The sequence below is a fragment of the Linepithema humile genome, chromosome 7 (genome assembly GCF_040581485.1).
Source record: "Linepithema humile isolate Giens D197 chromosome 7, Lhum_UNIL_v1.0, whole genome shotgun sequence".
NCBI classification, from domain to species: Eukaryota; Metazoa; Arthropoda; class Insecta; order Hymenoptera; family Formicidae; genus Linepithema; species Linepithema humile.
The window spans coordinates 2157717-2184540 of record NC_090134.1 but is presented as its reverse complement, the minus strand read 5'-3'; the positions used below and the strand labels follow the sequence as shown (position 1 = coordinate 2184540).

Genomic DNA, 26824 nt, shown 5'->3' with positions numbered 1-26824 from the left:
GGCTCTTACTTTTAGAACCAACAAATCAACGTCGAGATTCAGCGGAAAATTTAGTAACGTTGTTCAACTGTTGAATGTACTGAATGCGGCCATTCGCAACTGGCGACGGACATTTACGGCGCATTGTGGATGGCCTTAAGACACAAGACAGTCCTGCACAGTACTGTACATTATATTATTGTGCGTTGGATTTAGTAAAAAAATATTGCTTGAATAAATCAATTATTCTGCAAAGGCTCTTACTTGACTCATATATTTAATAACAAAATATTAGTAAATTAATTTTGTAAAGATTGGAAAACAGGAATGATCTCTTAACAAATCATTTTAAAGCGAAGCGAACTATGACAATTGGGAATCCCTTAGTACATGGTTTCAGAAACCGTATTGTTTTTGACGTATTTAACAAAAGATTATGGTTGATGAAACATTTGTTGAAACATACGGTTTATACGTGGTAGGCATATAGTAACAAAAGCAAACAATCAGCTGTTCTTGAATTATGTTGTACGAAAAAAGAAGGACGACTAATGGTAATTTTATCATGTCATTTATCTTGTAATTTTTTATCTTTATTCCAATCTTAATATCGTAATTTTGATATAAATATGTTGATATACATATTACGGTGCATATATACATTGTGTAAATGTCTAAAACATTTTGTTTCTTTTCCAGTAAATTCAATGGAGATGCAAAATGCTTTACGGTTGATTGTCACATTATTACTTTTTGATGTTGTACCAGCTGCAATTTTACCTTCGTCAACTCAGTCTTTTTCTCCAATTGTCGTTCGAGCTCAATATGAAACGTCTTATCAAAACACCACAAATTCTACTATTGAATATGTATTTTTATATCCTGCCAGAGATGTAAGTCTTGATGAAATTCGTTTATAACTGCATTCATCTCATTATTATCGAATGAAACTGAATTACACATATTTATAGATATCTCTGGAAACTGCAAGAGTAAGAATAGAAAGCAATGCAACCCACAATTTACCATTGATTGTTGTAGTACGCCAAACAACAGGTATTTTGTCTTGGCAAATACCTTTACTAGTTGAGAGCACAGATTTAAAATATGTGACTTATAATAAAACTAGTCGAACTTTGTGCTCGACGAAATATTATCGATATGCACCAAAAGATGAAGAAGAATTTGTTATTGTTGGTATTTCTACAGCCAGTCATGAAAATATCTTCTTTAATATTAGTGTAGTGGAAGTGAAAGACTTTTATTTGAGGTATGTACAAATTGATAAAAATTTTTTTAAGAAACAAATCTACTCGTTTGTATTGTAATTTTTACTTTTCTTATAGTCCTGGAAATAAAACAACAGTCCAGATCTCTCCATCCGAACCTATATATTTTGGTTACATATATTCTAGACAGGCGGAAAATTCCTCAGTTATCGTTCAGGTTGAGTCAGATAATGATATCTGTATGACTGTATCTATACAAAATACATCGGTGAGTTGTAATGATAATTTCCAATAAAAGTAAGCAAGTTCTGAATCTCTATTTTTTCTTTTAGTGTCCTGTATTTGATTTGGAACGAAATATTGAGTTTTCTGGACATTGGCAGACCGTAAGTAGAAAAGGAGGTATCACAGTACCGGTGAGTGTCGTAATACTACGTATAACAATTGATAATAGGCGATTGGCATATTTTATATGTGCACAAATAACACAAAATGAATATGGTTTGTTCCAGAAAGAAGCTTATCCATTAGGATTCTTTGTCATACTCGTTGTTAAAGAGGATGACACTGACTGCAGTGGTGTTCCCGGCAATAATCTCCTTCGCACCAAAAATGTTACCTTAATTATAAATCCTACTATCACAAAATGGGATTATATTGTTGCATCAGGATCAGCGGCTGCGATTATAATAGCTTTTTGTATTTCTTATATAGTGACTGTAATAATATTCAATATCAGAGAAGGCAGAAGATTTGAACAAGAGGTCATAAATGACAGTCAAGATATTAATGAATATGCACCGAGTCCTTCGACGATAGGAGAGGTAATCATTTAAATACTAATAAGATGTAGTATATAAATAGGCGGTCTTGTATCTTTAGTAAACTTCCAAAATATATTCATGAATTAAAAACAATAATTACAATATTAAAATATTTCGTCAGATCGGTCCGAAACAATGGGACTCCGTGGAAGAAGATTCGTCTCTGGACGAGGATGATATAGATCTAATGGAGGATGCTCTCTCCGACAAAGATGTAGTACGCACAAAACTCGTTCTCTCGGTTTGCGATCTCGCGCGCAAGGAGCCGAGAATATTGCGGCACAAATCTCGCTTATATTTATATTATTTGGTGACTGTTGCCGTATTCTACACGCTGCCGGTTGTTCAATTGGCGGTAATATATCAGCGTGTGCTGCACACAACCGGAAACCAAGATATGTGCTATTACAATTTTTTGTGCGCCCATCCACTGAGTCTGCTGTCCGATTTCAATCATGTATTCTCGAATTTCGGGTACATCATGTTGGGCTTGCTATTTATATTTCTAACTTATTCTCGAGAACACAACGAACCGGATAAAGAGAAAACTAAATGTTACGGCATACCACAACATTACGGTTTATTCTATGCGATGGGTACAGCATTGATAATGGAAGGCATATTATCGGCGTGTTATCACGTATGTCCTAATCACAGCAACTTCCAGTTCGGTACGTAGCAATAATTGCAAAAGTATATTTTCCACGATTTTCTTTCATATCTCTCGCTCATCTTTCTCCGTTAATCAATAATCATTCTCTGCTTCTCTACAGACACTAGTTTTATGTACATAATTGCGGTGCTCTGCATGATCAAGATTTATCAAAATCGTCATCCCGATATAAACGCCAGGGCACCAGTGACATTCGGAATTCTTGCTCTTGTAATATTTGTGGGACTGATCGGAGTTTTGAATGGCTCTAACTACTTTTGGATCGTGTTTAGCATCTTACACTTGCTGATATGCTTCATTCTGACTGTACAAATATATTACATGGGGCGATGTAAATTTAATAGAGGCGTTTTTAACAGACTGATACAAGTATGTGTCTATATCTAATATATTCTACCGCGCAGTATACTAATGTATAGTTAATACGTTCATTCTATTATCTTGCAGACATTCAAACACGATGCACGCTGCGGCATATGGCATTTAATTCGGCCGCTTTATCTCGCAAGATTTATAATGCTCGTGATAGCAAATTTATGTAACGTTGCACTTGCCGTGTTTGGAAATATGTATCACGAAGACAATTTTGCTACATTTTTATTAGCTATATTAATGTCTAACTTAATTTTGTACACCCTCTTTTATATAGTGATGAAGGTACGTATTTTCTGACGTTGATGACAAATGAAAATGACTTTCGATGTGTATTAATATAAAGATCTTGCTTCCAGCTTTGCCACAGAGAACGGATTCTTTCCACACCTGCGATTCATATCTTCCTATCCGTGCTATTTTGGGGCGCAGCCTTGTACTTTTTCGTGAATAAAACAATATCTTGGGCTCTCACGCCAGCCCAATCTCGCTTGTATAATAGACCTTGCGAATTGCTGAACTTTTTTGATTCTCACGACATTTGGCATTTTCTTTCGGCATTAGCAATGTTCTTTTCGTTTATGGTGTTGCTTACTTTAGATGATGATCTAACGGATGTTCATCGTAGTCAAATACCAGTTTTTTGAGGATATGTCTCTTGTGTAGACTCGAAATTAGTTTGTAATTTTTTTATAAGCTTCCTTGAATATATATAGGTAGTTTTCCACCAAGAGACACAAAAGTATTATTCTCTTTGTTGCTCATTGAATATCGAACAAAGATAGGGTGATACTTGTGTCGATTTGTGTCAACTTGTGTCCTCTGCTGGAGAACAATCATGGTTGTACAATTTTCATAGATAATAATTATCAAAAAATTGTACGAACTGTTACAATGTGATGATGCGAAAGAAGAACTATATATAACGTTGATTAACATAAATAAATCGATATTTCATAAGTTTTCCGTTAATAAACAAACATATGTGATAAAGTAGAAGAAAGAACAACTTTTGCAAAATGCAAAGAAGAAAATGTAGATAAATATAGAATGTTATACATAAGTTGTGCTTTTGTCACATCATTAAAATAGTGTAGTAATTTTTTAATATATATGGCAGTTGCGCGAATATATTGTTTATATATATAATAATGGTATGTTCTTATTGAAAAAATAAAAAATCGTGTGTGTGTGTATATACCTACGCACATGTGTAGGTGTGTAATTTATATACAAAATGCCGCAAACAAATGCGTACATGTTCTTACAAATATGTACAAAATTGCTAAATGTGGGAAAATAGTTAAGTTATACATATAACTTAAGTTATAAAAAATTGTAAATTAAAAAATGATTTATTAAAGCGGCATATTGTTATAAATAAATACAGACATCACTTGTGTAGATTAATTAATCTGTCATTTATTTTAATAGAAATTTATCTTTAAACTTACGATTGATTAGGAAAATATGTTTAATTTCTATCTAATAACGTTTTCGAGTGAACGAATTTTCATCCATCCTGGATCAATTAATGATTATTTTACTATAAATTCAAGTCTTATTGGTAAAGACGATACAATGGCGTAATTAATTAACCTTGGGTCGATCAAAATTCGTTCATTACAAGTTCGAAAACTATGACCAAGAAACACTGTTCTTTTAGTACATCTTTCTTTAGGAAGAATCAATTTAACTTTTGTCGAAAGATACAATGACATTTCTTTAAATATATTTATTTTTACAATATTATCTTATTTATATTTAGAATATTTTAATATTAGGAATTTGAGACAAACTCCTTTAACAAACTGATAAGATAGTTTTTTTTTTCCAAATCTCTCAAACTTTTAACTTGATAACTTGTTGAGATTCTTGTCAGATGTTAAAGTGAGATCGTTCCACTTTGGTCGCGGCTACAAAGTTTGGCAAGCTAAAACTTTTCAAAACATTATTCAAAATAACTGACTACTTAATTATTAACTTCTTTTAACCAGGATATTTAGATGTTACATGAATAATTACTATTAGCGAATTGTACTATTGATGTGCATTTAATATTAATTGTCTGGAATGTACAGCACGGAGCAGGGGACGCTTACGCAAATACATTCAGGACGAATCCTTGTGGTGTTCCTGTCCAGTTGTCTCTAACTGTGATAAAGTTCTTTGCAACTCCGCCCGTTCAGTCGGCTGCAATCTGTGCACAATTTCCAACACCGCGTCCAATCTTACTTCCGGGCAAACTTCCAGAGCCTCTTTGATACGCGTCACCACCGCGTCTCTTTTCACGCACGTTATGTTACGCGATAAGACACTGTCGTCGGTTTTACGTTGCGCTTCTAGCCAGTAAGCCGTAGCCTCGTCTTGATCCCACAAATAGGATTCCGTTGCTCCTTTATCCTCGATAAACCAGCGTCGTAGCATCGCTCCTACTTGCCGAACGTCGAGATTAGGTTGCGTCGATAAAATTTCGTCTTTAATTTCTTCCTCCAGGAGTCTTCGTCGTAGTCGCCAATAAAACAGCGGCCGTGCCTTTTTCCACGGTATTATCTCTTGAATCGTATTTTTCTCAAACATTCTCTCCGGCGTGTCGTGCAGATCGGCGAAGTGAACGGCAGCTTGACGATACATGGGCTCCAAAAGTTGCTCGCGCTTTCGAATCTGCGCTTCAAGCTCAGTTCGTTCCTCCGTGCTTGCGGTCGACAATTTCTCCTGAAAACACATATACACGCGTTACAAAAACATACGTCAGAAGTTTGAATCAACAAAATAGAAAGAAATCACTGTACTTTTAACTGATGTATGATCGGATCGATCCTGTGCATAGTCTTTAATATATCTTTGGTTCGGAATTTAATCTCTACAATTGCGTCAGCTTCCAAAATGCCACCTCTGCTGGTATTTTCAGCAAACATCTCCATAAATCGAGGATTTATCGTAGGATCCACGACTGCCCAAGCGCCACCCCTGAGCTCGCCGTTCGGCGGAATATAAACGAATACTGGCTTCGAGTATTGCCGCAAGCCATCCACGATGTACGCGCCGAACTTGACAATTTGCTCGTACATATCTGTGGACAAAAGTAACGAAGCAGCTGTGATTTACGCTACAAATTCGCGGATTATTCGCGCAATAATGGAGCAATCGACCCCACTCACCCTTCATGCCTCCGGAAAAGCCTCTCCAATTGGCGAAGATGAACAACGGCAATTCCTCCTTGCCGAAATCCTGAATAGCTTGCGCCGTTTTGTACGCGCTGTCGGGGAACCAAACCTGACCTGCCTGAGATATGGTCTTAGCCTCCGAATCTAAATTGGCAGGATCGGCTGGTAAATGCAGCTCGACGGTTCTCGTTTCCACGGCGATAACGCCGCACGGTATACCGCCGAGTCTAGCTCGTCCCGTCACCACCGTCTGCGCCCATGGTCCCATGATTTCCTATGCAAACGGAAGAAAGGCAGTTAATCAGCTGTGCTCGATGTAAAGGCGAAAGAAATCAAAATGAAACTCACGTGCCAAGAGCCTCGGTCGAAGAATCCGCTCTCCCAAACATTCGTTTCGGTGCAGTTTCTGCCTTCCAGCATCCATCTGGGATCATACGCCGTTTTTGTAGGCATGTAAGTGATCTCCCGGTCGATCGGGTCTGTAATCGACGGTAAAATCGGCAGCGGTGCCCCTTTGCTTTTAGGGAAATAACTGAGCCAGTTCAAGGCGGTCGCCACCGCGTCCAAATCCCGCGCGTCGATCGCGTGGGACACGCCGTTGTTGTGCATAATCTGTGTGCCGCCCAGCTGGTTGTTGCTGGCGTAAACCTCGCGACCCAGCACAGCGTTCAACGCCCTGTAACCGGTCAGAATGATGTGCGAATTTTCAATCTGGATCACCCGTTGGCCGAGACGCAGTAGATAAGCGCCGATACCGATCGCGCGGCACGACACTATGGAGATGGTGATTATCTCGCTGTAGGCTCTCGACGTTTCGCCCGCGATCAGACCGGCGTACTTTAAATTCTCCACTCCTATACCGTCGTCCTTGCCGATGATATCCGTGATCTTGTAACGAGATTCGCCCGCGGGATCCTCGATCAGCGACGCCTTCACCGAGTTGAGGGGCGCCAGGCGCGCGTAATCGTCCGGCGTGAGGTAGATATATTTGAAGCCCTTCTCCGGCTCGTTCTCGTCCTCCCACGCGATCCTGAAGTGGGCCTTCACCTCCTCGGCCAGACCGATACGAGCTCCGGAATTGGCCGAGAAATATATGCGCGGACACCCGAGCGATCTCGCCCTCTCGGAAGCTCTGCAAAACAGCAAATCTTCGCGTGGCCCGAACGAGCCTAACAAGTACGTTAAATCGTTGGCGATGAGTATGACATCTCTGCCGTTCGGGCACTCCGGTGTGTACAAGGTCAATCGCCACGCGACCATGCCGACGTCGTTCTCGCCCGGCAGTCGCTTCTGCTCGACCAATTGTTCCGCCTCCAACACCAATTCGACGACGTCCATCACCGGGTTGGGAATCGCGATCGAGTTCTGACCCTCGGCGCTCAGCGGTCTCTCCTCGATGTGCCTCTGCCACAGTTTCTCCACTTGCTGTCGAAACATGTCCGGCAAATCGTAGACGTAAGTCGTGCCGGCACTCTGCGCCTGGAATCTCTTAGCTTGAAGATAGTCTTTGGTCAAATACGGCGTAGAGATCGGAAGTCCGTGCATCGGACCCGGCCTCCAGTTCGCCGCGTTCGCCGCCACCGGCGGATAAGACTCGAAGCGAATAATGCCCGTTTTCGGATCGGTGGCCTCCGTGTAGAGATGCAAATCGATGCTGTATCCGCTGTCGTTCGCGATGCATAGGCGCACGTTCGAGGTCGGCTTTCCCGGCGCCGGCCGAATCGTCATCTTGATCTCCGCCTGTCGGACGTGCAACTTCCACAATCTCGGCCCGTATCGCAGCACCATACTGGTCACGCTCTCCTCTATCCTGCTGGGATCCATGATGACCGTCGGCACAAAGTTCAGGAAAATGTGATTACATTCGGTGCGCTTGGCGAGGGGATGCGAGAACGCGACCTCCAGCTCGTCCATGGCCTCGAGCAGAACGCGCTCGCCCTCGTTGTGAAGATAATCGAAGCTGGCCTCCTTCGTGATGAGATCGGAGTGTCGTATGATCGAGCGAATAAAGAAGCGATAATCCGTGACCTGCTGACCCTTGGCGACCTTCGCCTGGCCGAGATACAGATGCATCTTCTGATTGGAAGTCGGAAGAGCCTCGAGATCGTACGTTCGCATGCGATTTAATTCCAATTGGAAGGCGCAACCGGGCTCGAGATGCCGATAAATTCGGTCCTCGACGAAGCCGTCTCGCTGACGGAATGTAAAGAACTTGGGGAAGTATCTTCTCTTGAGGGCGGCAAATGTCACCCTTCGAATGCCGCGGGATATCAGCTCCTCCTTGTTGTTCGCGCACCAATCTCCGAACAGTCTCGCCATCGTGGCATCGTCCTCGGTGCCGTTCTCTCTGACCGCGATGCTCAGTATGTGAACCGGCTCGATGGACTTGTTGGTCGCGGCCGCCGTCGCGGCCGCCGCCGCCGCTGTCGCCTCCCCCGTGCTCAACGATACGTTGATCGACGTGCTATGCCGCGACTCGCTGCCACCGGCCTCCACCGCCTCCAACAGTTTCGCGCACACTACTGGCGTGGGGCTCGACAGATCCTCCAACAAATCCAAAATCTCGTCTGTGTACTGGCTGAACTCGTCGAGATCCTGAAAGGCCGCCATCGCGCCGGCTCTGTGATCCACCAACGACTGATTCTGGCGATTGGGATGATTGCTGGGCAAAACGAACTGGAAGTAAACCAACGGGATCTCGCCGGACAGCTCCAAGTGCTGCAGACACGTGAGATCGTAGCTGATGTAAGCACGCCGCACGTAGACTTCCAAGGCCGCGTTGCACACCGCGCGATTGGAGTGATAGAAGAAATCGTGAAGTATGTCGAAGATGGACGTTTCCGAAAGAATGAGTTTCTGCAGATTCTCCGGATGGAAGTCGTGCCCGTACATATCCACCGCGGAGAGAAATATGGACTCCATCTGATTGTGCCTGAGCTCGTAGGCGGGTTGATGGGCGGCGATCAACACCTGTCGGGCTCTCAACGCCACGCGACTGTGCTCCGTACGATTCAGACTGGTCAGTTCCGTCAGGGTGCTCGAGAGCTCGTCGGTGAGGCCGGGCTCGTTCGCCCACAGATGATCGATCAGCATAGTGACCAGAACGTTCTTCTTCGTCACTTGATTATGACTGAAGATCATGCCGGTCACAGTCGCCACATCGTCCTTGTATTTTGTTATCAGCGCAGAAACGCACTTGTCGTAGTGACCCTGTTGAAATTGGCTCTCGACTGTGTAATATTGCCGGAGGAGCTCGTGCACGGCGGTCTTCATTCGGCCGCGTATACCGTTCCGATATCTCTGCACCAGCTGCACTATGGCTTGAGTGGTCAGGAAGAAGACGTCTCGCTCGGCTCTTTTGGACAGAGTCGCTGCGTGTCCGTCGATCACGGCTGCAATCTGCTGGCTGGGGAATTGCGCCAAGATCGACGTGATGTTGCGCTCGTACAGAGACATTAGCTTGCGAATCTTTTTCTCCACCGAGACGGGAATTCGGCCGGATATCGTCGCAATCACCTCCTGCAGTTCCAGCAGCGGCAAATTCGGATCGCGCAACGAGCACATGAACTTCTCGATCAACTCCCGCAGACGCGGCAGATGATACAGATCCGGTAAACAGTAGCCGGCCAGTGTATTTTCCAAAGCGTTCCGATACTTGGCGTGAAGGTGATTGAGCTTCTCCGGTACGGCAGGCGCCACTGGCGCGGGAAACTGTCCCGTGTATTCCTGCGCCTTCGTCACCAACGAAGGATCGTCTAGCTCGAGATGGGCGATCATCGTGCCGGCTTCCAATATCGCGCCGGGTCTCTTCACGTAGAAGACGCTGCCCGCCTCACTGGCGGTAACGGTCATCACCATTTTCATCACCTCGATTTCGGCGTATGCCTGGCCAGCGCCCACGTGGCCGCCGTCCTCGACCAGGAAATTTATCAATTTGCCGGCTGACGGCGACCTCAGCAAGGACGGATCGTTGTCCTTCTCGAAAATACACGTCTGGTTTCCAATGACGATTCTATAACGGTCCACCTCCTCCCGCATGTAGGTCGTGAAACTGGCGCCGTCCAGCGAAAGCAGCAACCCTCCGTCCGACATGCGGTGCACCTCAACCTCCTTGTAAGAACCGTTCATCACAAGGAAATAGCTATTGGGGCCGGATTTGGCAGCTTGTACTCTGTACTTGAATCCATCGTTAATAAGCTCTATCTGCAATAATACATGATACAAGTTTTTCAGCATAAGCGTGTATTCCGCAATGTATTGGGCTGGCAAATAAGTTCGTTCGGTTTTTTTATAACGAAATATAACACATTTATTGCGCAAATGATTTTCAACACTTGTGTGGGATCTATTGAGTGCTGTAGCAATCTCTCGCACCGATTGGGATGGATTATTATCGACGAAGGCCGTGATGTCATCCGAATTAATCTCAGTGGGGCGATCAAATCTCCTAAAAAAATTTCCAGAACGGAATTTGGCAAACCATTTTTGGCGTGCGCGTTCTGTTAGGGCATCGTCCCCTACACACGGCATATTTTTTTATGAGCATCCGCAGCTCGCTTGCCTTTTTGGAAATAGTAAAATAGCAAAATATGACGATAATGCACTTTGTCCACTTCCATTTTACAAGCACCGAGCACACACAATACCAATGTTAGCACAACCAAACTTTATGAAAAATTTACGTAAAAGATAACCTTTCAAATGCCGAAATGAGTTACAATGTAGCACCGAAAGGAAAAGAGTGAAATCGGCATTGCGAGCAGTACCAACCAAAAACCGAACGAACTTATTTGCCAACCCAATATTATATTAGCGCCAATTATATCTTCTTCGTGAGAAAAACGTTAATCGGATGACGTAAAGACTTACATCAACGACGTTATCTAAATCGTTGCTAGCCTGTATTTGGCCTTTTTCCAGGGCCGTCTGAAATCCAGTGAAAGCAGCCGTGATCGTTCTGTCGCCAATGTGAAGCGCTCCGCAGGTGACGGCTAGCAAGACGTCCGGTTTGTCGCTCCGAACACGCTCGGCGATCAGCAAATCGAGCCAAGCCGTGTCTATGTTATTCTGTTGGAAGGATTCAGTCTCCAGCAAAGTGATGAGATATTCGACCGTTGTTCGAAAATCGCCCCTAATACTCAATTCCTTCAAGGCTACGACCAAATTTTCTCTAGCTTGATTCCGATCTTCACCCCACGAGAAGCAATGGCCGAACTGAGAGTCCGCGAACTCGTGAAGTCCTCCCGCAGCTCCGACCGAGAAATAGCCCCACACGTTTTTCGACGATCGAAAATTCAGCTCCTGCACCGTGCCCGAACTCGGCTTGAAGCCTGCAATTCAAACAGCGAGTTACGATTGATCTGCAGAACTGCGCGCACGGTAGAAAGCAGTCTCACCTTCATCGGGATTCTCGCTGGTAATTCTAGCCGCAATAACGTGGCCCCACGGCTGCGGCTTGTGACGCGGCTGATCGAAATCGATCGAGTTGTCGCCCCACGGACTTTCACCGTACAGCAGACGTATATCTTTGATGTGGTGTAACGGTAAACCCATAGCTATCTGCAATTGGGCCGCGGGCAAGTTCACATCCGACACCATTTCGGTGCAAGGATGCTCCACTTGCAGACGAGGATTCAACTCCAAGAAGTAATATCGGCCGGCTGTGTCGTACAGATATTCGACGGTACCCGCACTGACATATCCCACCATTTTTGCTAATCTCACAGCAGCCTGTCGGTCGATAGTGAACAGTTAACACAGCGCAGTCTACAATACCAAGAGAACATATTTAATGATGTTTATACTTTTTCCATCTCTTCAAAAACTTCCGACTTGGCGATCACGGCTGGCGCTTCCTCAATGATTTTTTGATGTCTCCTTTGGATAGAGCAATCGCGTCCGAACAATGATATCGCGTTACCGTAATTATCGGCCAACAATTGCACTTCCAAGTGACGAGCGCATTTGGCTAGCTTCATAATGAATATCGGCGAGCCGGGTATTTCAGTTTGCACCTGTCTAGATATTAGAAATCCTTGCTGATAAAAATGGATCGCTCGGTGCTGCGACAAAAATCTTTCTGAAACTTTAGTGCTTACCTAAATAAAGCGGGCAATTCCTCCGCGTTTTCAACCTTTCTAATTCCTTTGCCGCCGCCACCTTCACTCGCCTTCACCATAATTGGAAAGCCAATTTTATTAGCAGCTGCTAGACACTCCTCTACGCTGGCGACGCATCCTTTTTTAAAAAGTTCCGACGATATCTTGATCTTTTTCCCGTTATAATGCGCTTTCAATTCCGATCCCGACCAAGGAAGGGTCGGCACATCCGCGGTTTGTGCGACGATGCTAGATGCGATTTTGTCACCCAAAGCCCACATGGCTTTTTCGGATGGTCCTGTCGAAGGATATAAAAATGTTAAAATGCAAAAGCGTATCAGTGGGAAAAATGCGCGAGTATTACAAAGTGCGTGAATATTAAAATCCCGTGGAAACTTGCCGCGACGATTTTATCTTTCTTTCTTTATTTCGTTAATCCAACTTTTTTTTATATTTTTCTTTTTTTTTTCAATACCAATAAAGCAGATGTTATTTTTGTGGAGCAGTTCCGGAAGCTTAGGATTTTCCGAAGCGTGGCCCCATCCGGCCCAAACTGCGTGGACTTGAGTACGTATCGCGATATCGACGATCAGTTCCACGTTAGCGTAATTGTTGTTGTTGGTCCCGCCGGATACAGGCACGTACTGATCTGCCATTTTGATGTACTCCGCATTCGCTTTTAAATCTTCCGGCGTAACCATCACGACGAAACGCACGGCTCTCTCGTTTTTAAACATCTCGTACGACCATCGTCGTATCGATCGCATACATTTTACTGCCGCGATACCATTGTTGGCGATCAGCACCTGAAAGCAACACCAGATTCTTTATTGAAGGTCGATCTTGATCATTTTTGTTAAAGTCATAAACCGCATTAGATGCTACTTGGATATTTACAGTTCTCTGTCTATCGCATTATTTACCTTGTTGATGACTCGGGTGCCTCCAAAGCGATGGACAAATTCTTCGGGTGTAGCGACGGTGAAGTCCTTTTCTTGCAACCGATTCTGCGCTTGAATCATCACCGTACCCTGCGACATGCTGGGCCTGTCGAATCACACGTTTATGAATATTTTGTTTGTCAGCTATTTATATTATTATTTAATAATCGCGTGTATATTTTTCACAATTTGTATATTGCACAACTTCCGCATGTAACGAGCAAAAACATCTCGTATCGTCAACCCATCGTCCAAAGAAAACGTACAAGAAAATAACGTATCTTTTTTGAATCGATTAGACAGTTTATAGCGCTGCGACGAAATCTAGTTGGTAATATTACGATGCTGATATTTCAACTTGCTCGATTTTTCTCACTGTAATTTCCTACTCGAACTCAATCCCATCATTTACGCTATGAAATAACGTATATTTATAATATTCGCACATCTTAATTAAAATACATTCGTTCAGTATTAAAATAATAGTGTATTTGCAAAAAATTTGCAAAAAAACTGTTACAAGTGTTTATCGACACTTATTTGCATTTTTTCGATTAATTGCAGTCATTTATACTTTGATCATCGATCATTTTTTTTGTAGTATCAATTAATTTGTTTTTTCGAAGCTCACTTGATGCATATCCAGGATTGACAATGTCGGTCTGACGTTCGTATGTAACATTTGCAATTCTGCGCAAGATTAATCGCAAAATAAAATGTAAGATTATGTAAGGTAACAAAACTTTCTAAAAACATGGATTACATAAATCCTAAAGTTGACATTCGTGATTCATCCATGCCTTGTTCTTCGGATTTGGAATTATTTCTGCCGTTCTTCACCATGCCTATTTTAGAGACATGCATCCATGAATCCGATTTCTTCCTCGAATTTGGATCCTTCTCTCCATTTTCTGCCAAGACGAATCTTTTTATCCGTTTCATCACACGATTCCCGGTAAAACCAATCCCAATGTTCGCCAAAAGCGCCACGAATGGATAAAGACACGCAGCTGCGAAATCCAGGATAGTAGTTGAATAACTTCACGCACAATTGTCGGCTTGTTTCGAATTTTTAATTATTATAATTTTACTTTTGCACTTATATCAAGTATGACGATGTCTAATTAATCATAATTCGTAATCTCAATGCATAAATAATTCTGCAAATTATAACGTTATTTGTTGGACATTATTATGCGCGACATTGCTGTTGTGCATATCATTATAAAATATTATCACTTTATATTGCATTACAAATAAATAAATCTTTTCCAAGTCCAAAAAAATATAGACACAATAAAAAGTGATAAAATAAGCAAAACAAATGAACAGATAGTTTCGCTTCAACGACAGACACGACATATACGAGGAACGAAAAAAAGGAAAATGAAATAGTATTCTTTTAAGTTATGTAAAGTATTACAATGGTAATAGAGCTGCGATAAGTTGACGCAAATGCAAATAAAAATGCAAGATGATACGTTATCCTCGTAGCAGTAATTATTGTTAAAGTCAAATGAAAGATATTTTCATGTCACATTAACACGCGCGTGTACGGCACTCTACAGGCACTTCGGATTGCAAAATTCGACTTTCTATGAAAAATTAGAAAGAAAGAGAAGCGAACGAAAGTACTCGCCGCGTTGACCGTTCAGTTAGAAAGACGAGTGTCCACTAAAGAATACGAGTTTCTTACCGGTTATTCGAATGACTTTCTTTTCTCAACATGAGGAGTTCCCCACCTGTTTCATACGCGATACATAAGAAGACAAATGTGCCACTAAGATCGTTTCAATTTTTCATACAAAAAGGTGTCTTAAAAAATAAATGTGTGCATTCTCGAAACGAGTAAAAAAAAAACGAAAAAAAAAAATGGTGACGTTAAATAACTAATTGTATATTCTTTTTCCTCTTCGCGCAAAAATTGCATAAATATTTATCCTTTTAAGATACGTAGATACATTTTTCTTACACGCTTTAATATGCAGTAGTTTTTTATCTTATTACTGCCGCACAAGATAATTTAATCATGTATTTGTACCATTGATTATCGTGCAATTATAGAATATTTCGAAATTTGCTTATTAAGCATATTTGTATATTGAATAAATGCAATCGTCATCATTTTATGCGTTAAAAAAGAATTTAAAAGTCATTAACCTTTTCATAGATCGATTTCTTCGTTCTTTTCTAAATTATATTGTCGTTATTTAAAGGAATAAATATAAAAATTTCTAATTTACAAAACAAAGCCTAAAATATATATAAAATAAATGTATTTTTTATTCGCAATATTATATACGCTATTGGATTAAAGAAAAACAAGTTTTTATTAAATTTTGTCTTTTTTTAACAAAGAATTGAGTATGCCAGTTATCAAAAATCGTGTGTTCTATTTATTTCATTCGCAAGCTTATGTAACTTATAATACTGATATGTGATTGCACGTGATTGAGTACAAAAAAAGTAACGATCGCCATTCAGTTATCAGTCGATGAAAAGTATCTCTCGAACCGATAACCGTGTAAGGTCAAATTAAATTTGCGACGTTTGCAATTCGCGTAATATGTTCGGAAAAGGAATAATATGGTGCGCTTGAATATCTCTTGCGGTTAACCGCGACTCCACGTTCTTGATAACAACTTGAAATAGCAACGCATAAAATGTTTGAAGCTGAAAGACTCACTTTTGCTGAATGTGGTAATCGTGTTTACTTGGAAGCCTGTTTGAATATTCGAATGCTCATTGTTAAGGAGGTGAAAAAGGTTACATAGTCCTCCCCTCCTCGCATCGTAAACGTAGCGGTGCGAGGTAAGACTCGCGTTTACATATACATACATGTGTGAGTTTACAAATTTTTCGCAATATCACTCTGTTGCTTAAAATTTCTACCGCCCGTAAACGGGCGAATCGCGCCTGTTGGTGGGAGTAATCGATGAGATTTGTAAAATAAGCGAAAGTCTCTTTTATTCGGAAGGGTGTCTGAATCAAATCTGCTTTTGCTCGTGATACCAAATGACGAAAACAATCACCTGAGACGCTTACGGCGTTCTACCAGTCCTGGCGCGACATTCGTCTGCACGTGCGAATTGGCATTATCGCTTCCTTCGCTTGGGAAGATATCCTCGATCTCCTGCACCTCGTTAGGATCAGGACCGGGATCAGGATCGGGCTCGGGCTCCCCGACGACAAAGCTCACCGTCTCCGACATCTCTTTCACTCGAGCAGACCTCGAAGAAGCAACACAGTGGACGATCTCCTTACTGGATCCCGCCGAATCGGAATCGCTCCGCGTGCTCTCCGCGTGTTCGATGTTACCTTCAAAAATATATTCGCGTGTATTCGGCCGATATGTTCGAATTAAAATCGATCGTATGAAGAGAGAGAGAATTACAAGAAATTTTTTAGATGCAGCGATCTCCTTGGAACAGATAATGCTAAAGGGCGCTTCGAAAAGCTTGCTACTCACCCAGAGGATCGCGTTACCGTGTGGAAACAGAGCTCTTCAGGCAGGCAACGAAGAAATAGCCTTTAAACGCTCGCGCGCAATGAAAAGAGCTCGAGAGATAAAGGAAGAAGAAAAAAGAGTAATACACTGTGAACTACTCGCGATTTAAAATGAGAAGTACAGGTGCGGTACAGAGTCGGAGACACGGTGCATATGGATATTTAGGTGATACGAATTACGGAAAATACCGAACAAGGAGTCCAGAAGACGGTGTAGCATACCAGCTGCGCTCTTCACCTTGGCACTTTTCTCCCTACGTTGAGTGACATCGAAAGTTGAAGCGCAAAGCGATGTTTCCTCGCAGCCGCGTGAAAAGGATCACGATGAAGGTATGCAAAGACGATTTAGCAGACCGCGCGCGCTGTACTGACTCGCCGTAAAGTCCAAGTAGAATAAGTTGCATGCGTGTCCCACACGCTCCATACATCGTTCGTGAAAACACGACTAAGCTCGCTCGTGGGTTCAAGGGTCATCGCGCCATTTCGAGCCGATTATGGCACGATCGTTTCGTTAATTTGCATGTTTTTCCCATTCATTCTCTATGCAGCTCATATTTGTGTTACATTCATGTGAATCCAATGACCAACTTGTGCATCTCCTAAGTCTTACAATTCTTGAGAATTTCAAGCTTTTATTGACTTTTGTGCATCATTTCAGCCTCTCTTCCTTCTAGTATCTGCATTTCAATATTTTTTTATTGCTTTGCTCATTTTTATGCAAATGGTACGAACAAGAAGAATTCGTCATAGGCAGAATAATGTTCATTCATTTATATGTACAATGCGAAATACGTCAAAGCACATGTATTTACTTCTTTGCTTTCAAGGACTGCAATGCATTATAATAATTATTTCAATTACATAGGCAAAAAGAAGTATGCACTTTATGCGCACACTTCATGCAAGAATTTGCAAACTTCGCTTGTGAATTGCAAATTTATTAAGTAACTGCTTTTGTTTTATTAAAAAAAATTATTTATGTCACTCGTATAGTAAGTGAAAAAAAAGAGGAATTTTACGTATTTGTCAAATTATCATTACTAAGCGAGATAAAAACCAGTTTGTTCTTGAATAAAAATGAAGGCAAACAAGATATGCTCACAAAATCTCTATAAGTAGATGTTTGAGCTTCGCACTAGAATCGAGAGTTTGTAAGATTCCCAAGACTCACCTGTGTACTTTGTGCAAAATTTACATTTACCACATTGGTATCCGTTAAGGACCGTTAATGATAGTGTGCTCAATTTCGTATTTGTCAACTAGCGTTTTTGCTTTATGGTTTTTCCCTTAAAAAAAAAGTGGAAATATATAATCGAAAAATAATAACGTTTGATTTAAATTCGCAATACACGATATAGTTCGGCATGACATTCTCTGTCTCCGACTATAAAAGTAGAATACCTTGTTTAATAATTCCTTTTTTTTCCGAAGAAAAGATTTCGGTATCGTAATACACCGTGGAATCGTAATTCGAATATGTGTATGTGCGTGTACATCACGTAACAATTGCATATGTAGTTTGCAGATTTAACGCAATTGTCAAAAAAAATGAAAAAAAGACGGCGATTGGCTGAGCGGAATGTCAGGCGACGCACAGATGATGGCGATTGGTCCGCGCGATTGCGGCGCGCAACGACTCGTGGTCCGCTCGTCCACCGCTCGAACCGGGGCTGGTGGTAAAACGTGCAAATGCGACACTTTCAGGCCGTATCATCGCTCTCGATCTAACCCGGTACAAAAGTACCAAAGATATTTTTTTTCTCGTTGTGAAGAAACTGATACGGCTTATGTAGAACTGTGGAACATACCGGTGACGAATCTTGCGCGGCGGAGTGGCTCGCTCCTCCTTGAGGTTAGGTTCGTCCCCTCGCTCCTGTTCTGTCATTCGAGTTGCTCTTGCGATTTTCACGGAAAGTCAATTCGCACACAAGCGTCAACCGTTTTATTGTCGTTTCGTTTGTTTCTCGCAGTCGATAGCTGACGTTCGCGACGAATTAAATTACTTTCACCGTGTGACCATATATTTTTTTCCTTTCGCACGGATAATTGTTCACAATTGCAACTGAGAATGTAGCGAAAAGTTTGTATACTGATACGCCACTCTGCCCGTTGAACACTCGAGATAGCTTTTATCGGTCGAGTGTGTACGATCCAACAGTTGTAAGGACAATCGGTTAGAGGTCAGTATACGGCAGAGACCGTACATACATTCTATAATCTTTTTATATTTACGAATTTTATATTTAAGAAAACCTTTTTATATTTACGTGCCAAAAAATTAAAAAATTATATATCGCACACCCGCAAAAAAAAACAAAATTTTAATAAATCAAAGACAGCATTATTTTTGACAATATTAGTAATGCAATGTAATTTTAATTTTTATTCAAATTTTAAAGTTATTACGTTTGAATGTTACTTTTAATTTAACGATTAAGAAAATTAAGATAAAATTGATTTTATTTAACAAATCTTTTGTATGCACAAAATTTTCTTGCGTGCCACCTGTGGCATGCGTGCCATAGGTTCGCCATCTCTGCTATAGTCCATGCGCACACATCCGGCATACAAAAAATCAATTATCCATCGAATTATGAAATTTATATTTTTTATATTGACATTGTTCCAGGAAATCTTTCGGCAGTCTCGGTGCAGCCTCTTGTTGATTCGATAAACTCAAGCATGGCGTGTAACAGTTTTAGTCAATCTAATAAAAATATCAAATCTTGTGAAATATTAAGCGATGCACTAAGTGAAATCATCAAGCACAGTACAAATGAAAAATTTCGAAATCATTGTTTCGAAATGCTGAAGACTGATAATTCATTTGATACACGAGCGGTTATTGTTGACAATTTATTATCGATTATACCTCATGATAATTGTTCCACTCAAAAGAAACGTAAAAAATAAAACTATGAAAAATGCATTTGCCATATTTGGAAATGTAGTATCCATATAAAATGTTTTTTAATTTGATTCGATTTTTCTTCATTTGTTTGAGAAGAATCAGATTCAGATGTTTGCTTTTTCTCTTCTTTGCTTCTTTTTTTACTTGGATTATGCATTAAATAACATTTTAATTATTAATCGATAAATGAAGATTATGATAATACAATCTTATAATATAAGCTTCTTGACCGACATCAATCCAAGCACCTAAAATTAGGATTAATGATGATTATGAAAGAAAAGCAAATACATCAGTCTGCAATACTATTTTCTTTGTATTTTTCATAACTCTAGTACATACAAAGCATTTCAATTATTATATCCACTAGCGTAACAGTACAAAGAATACGAGTAAATATAAAAATCAAAGAATATTTTAATAATAATAATAATAATAATAATAATAATAATTACAAAGAATTGTTAAAGCTTCTAACAATAATATAAATGAATATCTTTGAGTTTGTAATAAATTAACAATGAGTTTTAATAGCGTTCGTACAAATTCGCTAATAATGGCGATTGACGAGACAAAAATGAGTTATAGATCGAGTAACTTGTTTTATATAATTCTTGTTGTAATCCACTTTCAATATCATTTAAGATGCCGATACAATAACCGCGACACCGCTGAGATTCAAGTGAAAGCGGTAAATCGAGTAAAAGTATTTAGCGTCTAACGGAATAAATAACATATCATCAAATGCAACAGCATCCGCTTGTAAGTAGTACAAATAAGCCCAAGTAAGAGTATATCTGGAATATTAATGTAAATCCAATAAAAATATATGAGCTGTAAGTTATGTTTTAAGATAACAAATTCTCTATAACTATCGTTTACATATATATTTGTTCGATGTTCCGTTCTAATTAAAATCCTATATTCACTGCTTTAAAAACGAAAGAGAAACGCGATGTCAAGAGAAAGATTATAGAATTTGCAAGGATCACGAATCGATTAATTCGACAGCCACTCTATAACTCGCACTTGTCCTAAAATGCAGATAGATGATATTGGATATCGCGTCATGCATTAACTGCTCCGGAACTTATTTATACTACTGTAGAGAGCAAAACTTGTGAGAAGACCGAACCACTTTTTCATCAATGAAGAGAAGGTCTCGAAGCTCTTGCTTTCAACCTGGTTAATAACGCCTGTTCACCGTCGTCTTCCGTTTTCGGTGAAACTCCGCGAAAGCTCTCCGATCGATATTTGTCCCTCAGGAACGTTCTTCTTTCTTCTTTGTACTTTTCGATTCTCTCTCGACACAGCGGGTCTCCCAAATCTAGGCCACCGAGATTCTTCAATTGAATCTTTTCGGAAGCGCTCGAGCAGGTGCTGGAGCCGCTGCCGACGTTAGGCGTAGAGCAATGCTGCGCATCTTCGGATCTACCGGACGCTTGTTTCACCGACAATGGCATTTCCCCCGTCATCCGGTTAAACTTGGCTTCGTCTAGGGATCGACTCAGCGTCGCGCGAGTCGCTCTCGCGTGACGCGCCCGTAAACAAGGCGGTAAATGTTGCGACTCCTCGGATTTACCCCTCGCATAATCTAATTCTTGTCTCATCTTCCTTTCTCGAACGATCTCTCTGCCGATTTCCGAATCAAAACTCTTTCTATCCCTTGCCGTTTCGTTTTCGTACTTTCTTCTTGTGGACACAGACACGTCGCTGCCCACAGCGCCTCCGGACAATCGTTGTAAAGCTAGTTCCTGCAGGATGGCTGCGGTGTCGCGTAAAACCACCGCGTCGTCGACTCTGGGAGACGAGACGTTGGAAAATGTGCCCGACGTGTCTAACGCCCGTTCCATTAGTTCCGATGTTCCTTCCGGCGCGTGCGCTACCTCGCACGGTTCAGCCGCATTCTCCGACGGGATTCTTACCTCGATGTTACCTCGTATTTGATTAGCTTGGAGGTTGGCGTACTTGGGACTCTCCTCATTACGTTTGGAAGCGCATTTACGTATTTGTTGCGTATTAGTCTGCTGTCTCTGCGAATTATTGTATCCGAAACTTTGGCACTTTTTTGTCAGTCCGTTCGAACAATGATCGTTGTCGTGATCGTCCAGCGTTACGGAGACGCTCGTTTCCTGCTTCTCTTCGGATCTACCGGAGAATCTCGGAGACGTGCCCCTCGACAGACGGTGATAATTCTCGAAAATTTCCGTTTCTCTAAATATCTCCTTTTCCTCGCGCACTTCGTTCCGATTTGTACCAAATATATTCGCGTTGTCCGCCTCGATGTAACACGCGTGAACCTGCTGCGCGTGCTCTCTCACGTTGGTCTCTTGACTCGAATTAACATTAGTCGTCGTGCACGAGTATCGATTGCCGTTCTCTTGATCGCGCAGTTGCGCATGGGCGTCGTCCACGAGATTATCTTTATTCATGAGATCGAAACTGGCTTGCGAATCGGCTACTTGCCGTTCGTCTTCGCGATTCGCATACTTCTTCGTGTCAATAACATCGAGCATCATCTCTTCGCTCTCCTGCGTCGATATACGATTCCCCGTCAATGATTTCGCGTCGCCGACTTCGATGCAAAATGTATTCGTATTGTTTGAAGCTAATGTGAGCTCTAATGATTTCCCAGAGACGTTTCCTGACGTCGTTGGATTTGCGCCACTTTCCAGAAAGGAATCGTTGGGACTAACCGCGTCGCTCATCGGTGTTGTGAGAGAACCGGTCGCCGTGCCGCCGATGATCACCCAGTCGCCGGAATCGTTGGCGCTGCTCGTCGCGCGCGGATTTTCCGTATTGGCAAATACTTTATCGGAACTATCACAGATTACAAATCCGGATTCCTGTAACTCTTGCAGAGTTTGCTCGCACGACATTGGAGAATCGAGATCGGTCGTGGTGGACGATGGCAGTCTCAGCAAATCGACTGTAGCGGCAAGCTTACTCGGTGGATCGGCAGACTCGTCGCATTCTTTAGCCATATCGTCCGCGACTTCTTTCTCATCGTAAGACTTGGACGAGATTTCTATGGAATGCGAAGTCGATTCGTCCGTCGTGTCCTTGCGAGATATATGAATACCGCCAGATTCGGTTTCCACGCACAAAGACGATAACGTTCTGTTGGACGACGTCATCTCCGTGTCGTTGAAAATCGAAGCGACTGCACTCGACTGAGTTGTGACCTGATTTTCAGCGTCCGAAAGTGACGCGGTTACACTTCTGTCATGCAATTGTGCGCGTCCGCCGTCGTAAGTTCTTTCACACGATTCTAATCCCCTCGACCGGTCCTCTAAGTTTATAGATAATCTATGGCTGCGATCGGACAATTTTTCAGAAGACAATCCGCTGGTTTCCTTCAATTTGCTGTTCTCATCGCCGATCTCCAACGGCAAGGTGAAACTTCGGAAACTTATTCGGGGACTATTAGCTGGTATCGGCGACGTGGAATGGGACGTGCCCTGCAACGTAGGCGGCGTTAGCGGTGTGGAAGCCTCCGACAACAGCGGCAAGTAGCCTGGCGTTGGCAACGGAGATGGCGTCTCGATGTTGTGAATATCCGCACTTGTCGTTACCATAATCTGAAAGATGCGAAAGATTAGACATACATAACGCATATAGTAGACGGCGATTTAAATTAATGCCAATCACCTGATCAGGACTTTGGCTATCTATGAAGCGCAGCTCGACATCGCACTGCAGTCTTTCTTCTAAACGAGATCGTTTCCTCTTGGATCCGCCACTAGCAGTGATACACTGACTCCCCTCGGCCCTTTGCCGACGCGGCGACGCCTCTATCGACGCCACTCCGCCGCCGCTTTCCTCTTCTGAAAGCATCCTCATCTCTCGTTCTTCCAAATCGAAATTGAGCTGTATTTCCGAGAGATCCAACGGCGAAGAGGCATTGGGCGCGTCGGCCAAATGATCGAAATATGAATCGTGCGAAACGGATCGGCTGTGACCGCATGTTCTGGCGGGAGGTGGTCCGCCCAAGAGCGGGCCCAGGCTATCTTCGCCGTCCAAGCTGTCGGCGCTTTTCACCGGTCTCAGCCGTCGCAGAGAGTTTAAGGAACTTGACACTGTTTCCGCCTGGGGCGGTGTACCGATCTGTCTCGCTTTTCCCACGGCCCCTCTGCCGAATAACGCCCTCCAATTCAACGAGGGCGATCGTTTCGAGCCATTTCTCTTGCGCGGCAGTTCTATGACCGTGTGATAGCGCAGCGGTAAACCGGCAGGACCTGCCCCTACTTCGATATAATCCGGTTCGCCCCTGAAGCTTCTGTTGCGCGCCTCTTCCAGAGTGAGCAGTCGCGTAGACGTGGTGATCGCCAAAGATTTTGGCCTCCCGACAGGACCATCCCCGAATATCAGTTCTGCATAACAGACTAGAAATTCCGTCACCACCGCCTGGACTCCGACGCCTTGGAGCGCGGCTACGCCGCCCACTTCCAGCTCCTTGCATCTCAAGAGATTCGGCGCCCAGACGATGGCCACGTTACGCGGTGTCATGCCAGTTTCCGTGCCACGTGCGGCTACCCTCACCAGATGACGCATTAGATATTCCAGTGTTCTGCGCACATGTTATTTAATTAAGAATTAGAGCCAATTGCTGAGATAAGAAGACGCAATTAATCGGCAATGAAAAAAAAAGAAGCGTCTACCTGTAATGAGGTGGTGGTAACTTTCTAACGGCGTCTCTCATACGCCTCAATCTTTCGGCGTCGCTGCTAGCTTGAACCGCATTGACGAAGGTGGAGTAAAGTTGGTACGTGCACAGTGGATTCGGCAGCTCTCTGAAGTACATCTTTAATAGCGACGCTACAGAGTGAATGTCTTGCAGAATACTTTCGTCGGAGTGCAGCGCTGGCACTCGATCTTCGTCAAACGCGTTCCGCAGTTTTTGAATGTTGGATGTCACACCGCTTAGACGATATATACCGTCGACTAGACCATGTTTCTCTATGAATTCCGCGCAGCACGTGAGAACGGTGGGTACTGCAAAACGAACAATCATCCTTCCTGCACTTCCGTTCTATTTACAATTGATCCGGCAAATGATTTATCTTACGCAACAAAGCTTACCGTCTTGGCCAGAATTTAGTAGATGCTCTCCCAAGTCGCAACCAAACACGCGCTCTCGCAATATACCTGATTGCTTCAATCTTCTCCTAGAAGGCCGATTTAATATGAAAGATCTAAAGAAGGCGATTAGCTTGCCGTGTTTACGAAGCACGGGCTTCACTGGCAATCTGGATCTGACTGTCGTTGAAACTGTCAAATGACGTGGCACTTTGTCTCCGATTACAGCGACGCATTCAGCTGGGAAAAATCCAACTGCGAATCCATGCTTTCCACGCCACCAGGTACTCTCCCCCGCAGGAGGCATGTCTATAACGGATATCATGTCGCCCACCTGTTTGTCGTATAAATTCAATTAGTCATGGCGTGTTGTTTGGAAAAATCGTACCTTCAAAAAGTGTTTTTTTAGTGAAATTACCTGAAAGGAAATTTCATCTTGCGCTTGGGCAGTGTACGGTCTCACTGCATAGGCCGCGGCGACGGCTGGAGTGTTTATAGGACAGGAATCTGATTCCGGCACCAGAATCCTTCTCCCTCTGTTGTCGAGCTGCAACCAGTTCAACACTGGTCCACAGTTTAGGCCTTCGTGATTCAATTGCGAAAATCGTCTCAAGTAATCCTTCAGTATATCACAGGTATTTTTTGGCCGAATTTCTGGAAGCTTCGTTAAAGAAGAAAATTTTCTGTCAAATATACAGCGATGCAGTTGCTTATCAAACATGACGAAGTTGTCGTAAGATCTCTGTAGCGTCCAGCACGCATCTCCGGATGTTATTCGAACGGCGTAGCTCTCCGAGTCATTGGAACCTTCATTGATGGATACCTGAAAACTGAGCCGTGTCTTAACTGGCTCTTGTGTACATTCTGCGTGTGTCACTTATTTGGCATACCTCCAAAGTACCGAGCTCGACGTGTTCGTAGTGAAAATGGGCACATTCGTCGAGTTTTGGAAAGCGCGCGATACTACCCATATTGCTGCCAGAAGTAACGGGCGTGCTGAAGTCGTCCATTCGATTGCCACCAAAGTTCTGCAATATACCACTCAACAAAATAAGTACCAAGTCCTCACTTCATAACTTTATATTAAATAAAGAAAAAAATAATAAATTTGAATGTCCATGCAAAAACTTGTAAGCGTGAAACATGTGTATAAATCTAAAATAATCACCGCTAGGTAAAATTTCATCAAAATTGGACTGGTATGTTTTGTGATGAAAATTCGAGTGCAAATGAAATATATTAGGTAATTACAAATGTTTAACCTTCGCAGTTTGAGACTCGATATCCGTGAGCCGATGAGCACGGGGTCTGTCTTGCGTCGATGGTCCAGGCATCTTTTGCAGTCTCTCCGTGGACGAGGATGAGAAGGACGAGGATCTACACCTTTGGCCCTGTTTGCCACGCGCCAGGGTGACGGTAGATTTTTACGTTCCTCTTGATCGAGTCATCTCTCTCTCTCCTCTTCACTTTTTTTCTCCCGCAATATTTCTGTACACACGTGCACGATATATCGTTTAATATTTTGATTTTAAATTTTCCAGATTACTTTGCTTCTAATGCTTCTTTATTTCACAACCGCGCGTTCTTTTCGAATAGATCGTCATTACGAATGATTCCACTTATTAACTTTATCGCGTCTCTTTTCGTAAGCATTCCGTCGCGACAAAATAGGATAAACATTAATATTTAATTCTATCATTTCAGATAATAATTTGGCCAGATATTTTCGGTACAACGACAATATGTTCCAATTGCCGATTGCTACGAAGAATAGTGTTCGAATATAAATCGTTATATCTTCAAATATTTTAGAAAATAAACACCTGGACTCGATTTTTCTCATCCGATCGAACAAAATTGTAATATACAAGTTGTCGCGCATTTAAGACGAGTCTATTATACGAACGCTTTAGTATGTGCACGGAAGTGCCAGTAACTCAAAGGCATATAGTAGGGTTAACTGTTAGAGTATTTTAAAATTAAGGCAAATATTGGTCGCGTCGAACAAGTCGTCATAGCCGCACGTTGGAGTAAGGAATTCGCA

The 26824-nt window shown here is 42.4% G+C and overlaps 3 protein-coding genes and 1 long non-coding RNA gene across 8 annotated transcripts; 2 read left to right on the top strand and 2 right to left on the bottom strand.

Annotated features, from left to right (window-relative positions):
- The first annotated feature begins 136 nt into the window (after nt 1-136).
- LOC105678435 (SID1 transmembrane family member 1) lies at nt 137-4487 on the top strand. The gene is made up of 10 exons (XM_012377787.2): nt 137-533; nt 679-872; nt 951-1249; nt 1326-1476; nt 1541-1624; nt 1721-2032; nt 2154-2703; nt 2806-3074; nt 3153-3362; nt 3437-4487. The coding sequence occupies exons 1-10, from the start codon at nt 503-505 to the stop codon at nt 3722-3724; spliced, it is 2388 nt and encodes a 795-aa protein (XP_012233210.1). The 5' UTR covers nt 137-502; the 3' UTR covers nt 3725-4487.
- ACC (acetyl-CoA carboxylase) lies at nt 4266-18738 on the bottom strand. Of its 5 annotated transcripts, none has more exons than XM_012377777.2 (12): nt 16980-17117; nt 16316-16601; nt 13266-13389; nt 12818-13148; nt 12343-12640; nt 12049-12262; nt 11641-11974; nt 11114-11574; nt 6593-10447; nt 6239-6518; nt 5870-6150; nt 4266-5792 (listed from the first exon to the last, which is right to left on the bottom strand). In XM_012377777.2, the coding sequence occupies exons 1-12, from the start codon at nt 17008-17010 to the stop codon at nt 5190-5192; spliced, it is 7098 nt and encodes a 2365-aa protein (XP_012233200.1). In that variant the 5' UTR covers nt 17011-17117; the 3' UTR covers nt 4266-5189. The 5 variants fall into 5 exon arrangements, with proteins under 5 accessions (XP_012233200.1, XP_012233203.1, XP_012233204.1 ...); XM_012377780.2 differs by lacking the exon at nt 16980-17117 and adding an exon at nt 14047-14293 and having other exon boundaries at nt 16316-16450; XM_012377781.2 differs by lacking the exons at nt 16316-16601; nt 16980-17117 and adding exons at nt 14047-14293; nt 14707-15865.
- Nucleotides 16978-20541, top strand: LOC105678437 (uncharacterized). The gene is made up of 3 exons (XR_001101706.2): nt 16978-17120; nt 18309-18970; nt 19420-20541. It is a non-coding gene; the product is annotated as an uncharacterized lncRNA (long non-coding RNA).
- On the bottom strand, nt 20000-26179 carry CdGAPr (GTPase-activating protein CdGAPr). The gene is made up of 7 exons (XM_012377785.2): nt 26043-26179; nt 25671-25808; nt 25199-25603; nt 24784-25114; nt 24363-24696; nt 23353-24271; nt 20000-23282 (listed from the first exon to the last, which is right to left on the bottom strand). The coding sequence occupies exons 1-7, from the start codon at nt 26112-26114 to the stop codon at nt 20847-20849; spliced, it is 4635 nt and encodes a 1544-aa protein (XP_012233208.1). The 5' UTR covers nt 26115-26179; the 3' UTR covers nt 20000-20846.
- Between the last annotated feature and the right edge of the window lie 645 nt (nt 26180-26824).

Excerpts from the sequence above, each read along its gene's own strand:
- LOC105678435 (XM_012377787.2), top strand. The coding sequence starts at position 503 with ATGTTGTACGAAAAAAGAAGGACGACTAATG. Across the intron at positions 534-678 it reads AAAAAGAAGGACGACTAATG|TAAATTCAATGGAGATGCAA; the intron begins GTAATTTTATCA and ends TTTCTTTTCCAG. Across the intron at positions 1,625-1,720 it reads AAGGAGGTATCACAGTACCG|AAAGAAGCTTATCCATTAGG; the intron begins GTGAGTGTCGTA and ends GGTTTGTTCCAG.
- ACC (XM_012377777.2), bottom strand. The coding sequence starts at position 17,010 with ATGCTACACCGTCTTCTGGACTCCTTGTTCG. Across the intron at positions 11,975-12,048 it reads TTTTTGAAGAGATGGAAAAA|GCTGCTGTGAGATTAGCAAA; the intron begins GTATAAACATCA and ends ATCGACCGACAG. Across the intron at positions 6,151-6,238 it reads CTTTTCCGGAGGCATGAAGG|ATATGTACGAGCAAATTGTC; the intron begins GTGAGTGGGGTC and ends TTTTGTCCACAG.
- CdGAPr (XM_012377785.2), bottom strand. The coding sequence starts at position 26,114 with ATGCCTGGACCATCGACGCAAGACAGACCCCGTGCTCATCGGCTCACG. Across the intron at positions 25,809-26,042 it reads TCGAGTCTCAAACTGCGAAG|AACTTTGGTGGCAATCGAAT; the intron begins GTTAAACATTTG and ends GGTATATTGCAG. Across the intron at positions 24,697-24,783 it reads ACTAAATTCTGGCCAAGACG|TACCCACCGTTCTCACGTGC; the intron begins GTAAGCTTTGTT and ends TTCGTTTTGCAG.